General features: G+C 42.1%; 1 protein-coding gene across 1 annotated transcript; it reads right to left on the bottom strand.

Moving 5' to 3' along the window:
- Positions 1 to 58: 58 nt before the first annotated feature.
- On the bottom strand, positions 59 to 2,515 carry LOC120692644. The gene is made up of 3 exons (XM_039976023.1): positions 2,357 to 2,515; positions 1,844 to 2,246; positions 59 to 500 (listed from the first exon to the last, which is right to left on the bottom strand). Exons 2-3 carry the CDS (start codon positions 2,197 to 2,199, stop codon positions 437 to 439), a joined length of 420 nt encoding a protein of 139 aa, XP_039831957.1. The 5' UTR covers positions 2,200 to 2,246; positions 2,357 to 2,515; the 3' UTR covers positions 59 to 436.
- Between the last annotated feature and the right edge of the window lie 5,796 nt (positions 2,516 to 8,311).

Below are 8,311 nucleotides of genomic sequence, written 5' to 3'. Positions count from 1 at the left end.
TCACTGGCATATGCCCCCTGGATCCACAAGTCAACTTTTCTCAATGTATAACACATGATGAGGTTGTAGTACTGAGCTAATTTTCTATTAGTATAAAAGCTTTACAAAAGGCAACATTCTGCCTGCACTAGACAACCAATGTACCACTCTGAAAAACCAGCTGCCCAGACCCGAACACAATCCTGATAAACTGACACCAATCTATGGCTAGGCTACGCAGCATCTAATGCATGTACTGTTGAGAGTTGAGACTGGTTTACATTCGACTGGTTCTTTTTGTTTTTCTTTGACAACTACACACGAGTGGTTCTGGTTGGGCATCTTCGATGGAGCTCATGGAGGAAGCAACAAAACACCCTGGCCCTCCACCGGAAAGAACACATGGCTGATTCGAACCACCCTTTTTTCTCACAGAATTTACAGGATTCTTCTTGACTCATTGGATAACGCAAACACATGTCGAGATGCCGTCTCCGTCGTCAAGCAAGTCTCCACGTTCGCTGTATGGAATCACAAGAGGCACTATATGAGATTAACGAACCAACAAGGTTCCAGCAAGAAAGTTTCTGCAGTCAAGGAAGTCCAGCAAAAAAACATCCAAATCATTTCCCCATGAGCAGATGGATCTAGAAGATGCAAACATGGATCGAGAATTATGTCCACATGGTATCTTCGTCAGCAAAAAGAACGGAACTAATGCCCCTTTGTTGTTTGATTGCTAGACTCAAGATAGAAATATTGAATATGAACATGACATTTATTACTGTATCCTAGAAAAGTTCTGTGGAGCACTTTGAAAACTTTTACAGATAAGTCAATTATATAAGGTGAGGTCAAATAACATGTTGATCGGTGAATAGGAATTTTCTTATTGGAAAGCAACGGCAATCAATAATTTGAGAGCTTGATTGGAATGTCTTTATCTGTCTGTCTGTATTTATGACACTGCATTTTATATATGGCCACACTTGGTCCTAACTAGGAAGTAGAAACCCATGTCAAAAAGCTGATATACCAATCACTTTATGTGCAACTGATCTGCAAGTTATTTCAGTGCTCTCAATATGCAGAACAGTTTGGCAATAACGAGGCTATAAAAGTAAATATTTACTGACTGCAGTATCAAATTTGTGAGCTTGATTACACTAGTTGAAACCATGCACCAAACTGCTTCAATGTAATTTAGCTTGTACAAAAATAATATGGAGCTGAAAGAGTATCACAGCTGAGAGTTTCATCGACCTTGTTTTCAGAATGCAAAGCTAAACTATTTTGCGTTAAACAGTCTAAAAGGCAGTGAGGGCCCACATTTATGATATAAATTGGTATGATCATCTAGAAGATAAACACAAACTTTCTCTGAAAAAATAAACACATACTTAATATCTGCTAGAAGTGTATAATGATGCACAAACAAATGCAGTATAGCATAAAAAAATCTGCCTAAAAATTGTGACCAAGTTTTTCAAGTTATATAATACAAGACGTCTTGTTCAACCATAAGGTTGATTTCTTGGAATAACAAAACAATGACAGCCATCATCAGACCTAAACAAATAGGAGACACTGCGATCCATCTGGTGTTAGAGCATGGTTTCACACTTTCACTTAAGTCAACACCCCATAAACTGATTTAGTAAGAACCATGTCTAGCAGAAAATTAGCTCGCTAGAATCCAAGCATGCAGAACATTCACCTAGTTGATCTAAAAGGAAGAGAAACTGGACATATACAACACATAGTAGCCATTCACCCATCAACTGGATACTACAATAATACAAGATTCCAAACTCATGGACAATTGCAGGCTTGCAGAAAGTTCAGCGAGGAAGATGATGCATACCTTGGCTCATATTCCTTAACCTCTGTCAGATCCTCTCCGAGCAAATCCAGCCACTGCACATTGCATTTGGCGGCACACTTATCATCGCCGCAGATGGCCTTCTTCAGGCAACTCTTCTTCGGCGGCGGCGCTGCCTTCTCACCATCCTCGTGCTTCTGGGCCTCCTCTTCGTCGTCTTCCTTTCCGGGTACCGGCGCCTCTATCTTCTGAACCGGAGGCGGCTCCTCCTCGGCCACGGCGGCCGAGCGCGGCGCCGGAGTAGAGGCAGCGTCGCGGCTCGCATCTTTGGATTTGGGGAGGCAGGGGATGAAGCGGAAGGGGCCGGCGCAGTGGCTCTCACAATGGGAGAGCCTCATCAAAGTTGGGGATCGGAGCACGGGGAAAAGCTGCCGAATAAGAGCCCCTGGCTCCAAGAGCACACCACATCAATCGAATCTGGCGAAGGAGCAGATCGAGGTAACCGCTGCGGAATGCAACCAAGAACGGAGCCTGCCGACAAGATAAGGAGCAAACCTCTGTGCGGGAGCGCTGCGGCAGCCAGAAGAACTGCAGCAGGTTGAACCTTTGCACTGAGAGGTCTACTAACTTACAGGGAACAGGGGAGGAGAGAGGAGGAGAAGGTCAGGTCAGGTGGGTCTCCAAGGAAACCAAAAGGAGGTGTGTGAAAGAGAAAGAAGGAACCGAGCCCAACAGGCAACAGATAAAAAGCCGCCGCCACTGCGTTGCAGACTTGCAGTTGCAGTTGCAACCTTGAGCCCAACCCTCCTTTTCACCCGCATTGCATTGCAACTGACTTGATCGATCCACTTTCAGTTGCATTGCACAAACTAATTAATCAGAGACAAACCGGTAAAAAACGAAAGGATGCTTGCTTCATTTTTATCTTTAACCATGATTTTATTGGTGATTTTACTACCCATTAGTCTCCACATTATCCAATTATCATCATGTATATAGGCTACGAACTTATGTTATGGATCCATGCATGCTACTCAACTCATTGACTATGCCATTATTGATACTCTTTTTTGTATGCAGATTAATTTTATGTGGAAAAAAGCAAATCGATAACACACCTTTGAGGGGTTGATACGAAGCTACATGATCACATGAATTCGACTCTATACATTTGTTTGGATTGTATCCCGTTACTCAATTGGTTGCCAAAAATACCGCCATCACTTTAGTCTGAAGCTGACGAGGAAATCAAGAAGCACAGCGACATGACACGTGTCAATATTAGTTGCTCCAACGATCTTGTACGATTATAACATACTTCATATGTTGTGACTTTTTTTTTCCAAAGCTAGATTAACGGACGACCGTGAGCGCTTGCGCCCGGGGGGTGGGCCCATGTCCCTTTTCTCTTTTCTCTTTCCTTTTTTTCTTTTCTATTTCCTTTTTCTATTCATTTTTTTACTTTTTTTAAACATTTATGTTTATAGCATGTAAAAGTTATGTCTGACACGAAAGTTGTTCCTACAAATTTATCATGTAAAAGATTATCTGTGAAAAAATTAGGTGTATAATTCGTAATCTTTTACAAACAAAACTTGTAAGTTATCATTTTGAAAATTGTTCAAAAAAATTATACATATAAGTTGTGCATATGACAAAATTGTGCTAAAAAATTAGTCTGCAAACATATCGGTAAAAATTATGTGATAAGGATATATGTATAAGTTATGATATTCTAAAATGGAATATTGCGGGAACTTAAAGGGCTGTTTGGATACTAGCCACAACCAGCCACGCCGCAGTTGAGGCGAGCCACAAAAATCTTGGTCAGTGTTTGGTTGGTTAATAAACGTTGGCAGCCACAGGAAACGACAAGGCAGAGCTAGTGCAGAATTCTCGCCAAGGCGTGGTGATGATTTCGGCGCCTCAAGTTAGGCGGCGCCGCACCAGCGGCGTGGCAAACTATGGTCAAGAACCAAATAACCCCTAAAACTTTTCATAATTGGTACTCCCCTCCGTCCCAAAATAATTGCAACTATAAAATTCAAAATTTGTCTCACGAAAAATGGTAATTTTGACCTACCTACCACAAAAGATAAGACAATTTCCGGAATATTCTCACAAAAGACAACTTACACCTCATCCACTCATCATAAAAGACAGTATTTTAGTACTTTTACATTTAGCACTGATTTGCATGTTTGGTTCTAGAATTGCATATATTTTGGGACGGAGGGAGTAGGTGGCACCAAGAGGGCTCCTGGCGAGCACCCGCCAATTAGAAAAGCTCCTCTCTTTTTTTGCCGGTATCATGGCCTTGTTTGTTTTCTCCACGCTATTCCATTCTACAAAAAGAATCTTGTATGCATCTCTCCCTACGAATCCTGGCCAATTCCGAGGCCAGGGAAGCAGGTGACGTCACCGGCCGTTCCCGGCCGTCGGATCGGCCCAGTGGACGGTTCAGATCTGCTTTCCCCAGTCATTTTGCAAAAAAACCCTCGAACTTAAGAGAAATCAACCTGCGGTCCAAGTTCCTCTCTCAGAAAATTTTGCAAAAAAGCCCTCAACTTTTCTCGAAATCAACCCACAATCCAATAGTGCTGGTTGAAGGAAATTTGCAAATAAAACCTTAAGTTTTCATCAAATCAACCCGCCGTCCTTATCCTCTCTCAGGTTTTTTTTTTCAAAAAAACCCTCAGATTTTAATTGAATCAAACCACAACCCGTTTCATCCATTACTTCCACACGAGCAACATTATACGTATAATTTAAACACCAAAATGTGTTGGAATCAAAAGTTGCTCAACATAAAATTTAATCAAGAATTCAAAAACTACAACTTCATTATAGAGCAAATTTTAAAATTCAAAATGCTTTCGCAATTCATTTATACAAATATTTACATTCGACCCGTTGCACCTATAATTTTGACACCAAAATATCTTTAAATAAAAAATGATCAATACAAAAGTTGCCTAAAAATTCAAAATCTACAAATTCACTGTATAGCAAAGTTTTTTAAATTCAAAGCATTTTCATAATTCATTTAACATAACATTTTAATTTACTAAAAATATAATGTTGTGTCACCATTCTTCTATAGCTTTTCATGCTGCCTCCATAATAATATGTCATATTTAGTACAACCACCGCTCTCTTATAAAAAAAAAGCGCTACTAATTGCAATATAATTTCGCAAATACATTAAATACATGACTAATTGTGCTGCAACGTCCTTAATAAATTATCTAACCTTTCTTTCACCACAATTATTTCCATAATCCATTCAACATGACATATTATTTTGTTAAAAAAATATTGTAATACCGTTTTTGACGGTTCCTCATGCGATCTCCACAATAATGTGATATATTTTAATATATCTACAACTTTCTTAAAAACATCACATCTATTAATTATCACATGATGTCACAAACTATATTAAGTATCCGACTAATTGTGCTCCGCGCCACCACCCTCCGTAATAAAATTATTTTACCCTTTCTCTCACTATAATAAATACAGCAACAAATGTCATACCTCCATTTCGATACCAAAAATATTATAGTACTTAAATATTAATGTCACGACAATTGAATGCTCAAATCATACCAATTGCAACAGCGGGCTGCAGACCATGACATCTATGCGAAAATAATGGAACAGTGAATTCAACTTAACTACGTTGCTTCAAAAAAAATTATACATTTGCCTGTACACAACAACTACATGCATGAACTAAAATCCACATCAACTACCGTACTGCAATGCAGGATACAGGTCCACGCGCTTGCCGCGTCATTACTAGTACAATAGCAACACTATACGTACAATTCGATCACTATTCTTTTATGGCTTTTCATGCTACCTCCACAATAACATATCATATTTAAATGTAATCACTACTTCCTAAAAAAAATAACACATCTACTAATCGTAACATGTTTTCGCAAATACATTAAGTATCGGACTAATTGTGCTCCGCCCTCCCTAATAAACTATCTTATTCTTTCTTTCACCACCAAAAAAAATATTTTGATACCCAAAATAATATTCGAAGTTTCATACAATACAAAAAAGTTAAAAATCAGGTCGTTCCCGGATAGTTCCCAATAGTTACATAGCATTTTAAATTTGCAAAACATAGCTTGCGCTAATACTATCACATGGCATCCACTGGACCAGCTCAAACTGGCGCACCAACGGTGCGCCCCAGTTTCTAGTGGTGTACTAAATGAAGTCTATTTGCAAAATCTTTTCAGAAATGAGAGTAACTTTTCACGACGAATCTAATGACAGTAATTAATTGATGATTTGCTACATTGATGCTACAGTAAACATTCTCTAATTGCGCGGTCAAAAGCCTCATTAGATTCTTCAGGGTCACTAGCGCGGGAGTTATGAAGTTGGTTTTGTAAACTGACTTTGTTTGACACCGTAATTAGCGGTCAAACTGTCACTACTCACTAGCACAACACAAACCAAACAGGGCGCATGTGTTGTGGCTTGATCATCACTCATTGGCTATATGTCACCATAACTTTTATCCAAAAATGGCAAAATAGCATACTATTAAACTAACATGTATACTCGGTATCGGTAAAATGAGCCGCTTCATAGGACAAATAAAATCGATAAATTTTGCTAATAGATGGCCGCAAACATCCGCGAAATTGAAAACGGTAATATAAAGAAAAAGCAGTGCAGAACAGCTATCTGGAAGACATGGACACACTGCACCGCGCAATTTGACATACCACGAGGGCACACGAGGCCATCTCGTCGGGCAGTCTCTTCACGTCTGCGTCGCGTCCGGCTGGCAACAATGGGGCTGTTTGGTTGGGTATATAAACCCCAACCAGGATCCAGCAGACCAAAAGACTCATGTTTGGTTGGCTGTATATCCCATGTAGCCAGACTGCAGTTGTGCAATTTGAGGCCCGTGGCCTGGCTCCGCTTGTGCGACCGAATCCGGCGTACAAGCCGGGCTAGGCTCCACTAACCGGCCGTACGCGCGCTCCCGCGGCTCCGCTCACCTTCCTCTCCTCCCGTCGTCCTTTACCTCCAGCTCTGCTCTGCTTCTCGCTCAACTACGCCTCGCGCGTTTTACCTTTGCGGCCATGGGAGCTCCGCCGGGGCCACAGCAAGGGATCGAGCAAGGAGCAGGGTGGAGCACCAGAGCAAGGAGCAGGCTGGGTAACCGCGCCACTGCCGCGTCCGCGAGCAGGACAGCTCGCCGGCCACGTAGATCGGGACGGCAGCGCGGGGACGGAGTGGGGCGTGACCAAGGAGGTTGTGTTGCTGCAGGTGAACTCCTCCACGAGCTCCACCATCTCCACATGAGTCCGTCATCCCCGTCCTCAAGCCAAGCTCGTGGATATGCTGCTTCTTGGATTGGGCTCGTGTTTGTTGTGTGGTGCCACCGTGCTCATGCTCGTGGATGGATTGGATGAATTCAGCTGCACCGGGTGCCTGTCGTGCTCGTGCCACCGGGATGGATTGGATGGACTGGGCTGCCACTATGCTTGTGCTCGAGTCGAGAGAGCAGATTAGTCCTCAGCGTGTTGGTCATACTAGGCGCACACCAGGTGTTTGACGAAATCCTTCAAAGGAGGTAAACTTACCCAACCAGAGAAGAGATGATTGTATTAAAATAAAACAGGCAACCAAACATGCACTGGAGCTAGCTAGGCTAATATAGCATAAACAACCAAACACTAGTAGTTGTTTTGATGGGGGCAGACTAAACCTAGCCTAGCTTAATTTTGCTAACCAGGCTAGTTTAGGATAAACCAAACACACCCAATGTGAACAGATCGAGGAGCTGGCCGCTTCCTCGTCGGCGCTTCCCCATCCATACCACACTGCCCGACACCATAGCATCCTACCACATCTGACGTAAGAGTTGCCCATATGAGCCCGGGTGTGGACGAACGCTCCCGAGGTCAAACGAGAACAGAGATGCGCGCGCGTTTGCCGGGTTCATGTGGAAGCTACTCTCTCGTTCCTAAAATAATTGTAATTCTGAAACTAGACACGCAAACTAATGCATATTGTTAAATTACCAAAATACTCCTTATTTTTTATAAATATTTAGATAATGTCTTGTCTCTTTTGTAAAAAATCTCCGAAAACTCTTGCCTTTTATAGTAATTTGGTCAAAGTAGCACTCTTTTATGAGACAAATTTTAAATTCTAAATATGCAATTATTTTGTAACAGAGGGAGCAGTTGGCACGGACGCGTATGGCGTACGGAGCCGTGCCGTGGGCTTTGTTGTACTTTTGTTCTCCCGCGAGCCAGTATTATAGCGACCGGCAAGCCGGCTCAATCCGTGCTGGCGGAGTGAGAAGAGGAGAGAGAATGCTGAGCAGGCGTGTGGCGACTGGCGAGCAGTGTTTTCCTTACCGATCGGTAACCGCCGGTTACCGCCGATTTTTACCGATACCGCTACTAGGCGGCAACCCATACCGACGGTAAATTTCGAAAAATTTCGCCCGAATTTAAAATT

The sequence above is a fragment of the Panicum virgatum genome, chromosome 9N (genome assembly GCF_016808335.1).
Source record: "Panicum virgatum strain AP13 chromosome 9N, P.virgatum_v5, whole genome shotgun sequence".
In the NCBI taxonomy this organism is placed as follows: Eukaryota; Viridiplantae; Streptophyta; class Magnoliopsida; order Poales; family Poaceae; genus Panicum; species Panicum virgatum.
This window is presented reverse-complemented; position numbering and strand designations above follow the sequence as displayed.

Coding starts and splice junctions, on each gene's coding strand:
- LOC120692644 (XM_039976023.1), bottom strand. CDS start 2,199: ATGAGGCTCTCCCATTGTGAGAGCCACTGCGCCGGCCCCTTCCGCTTC. Junction 501..1,843: donor GTTAAGGAATATGAGCCAAG/GTATGCATCATC, acceptor GATTCCATACAG/CGAACGTGGAGACTTGCTTG.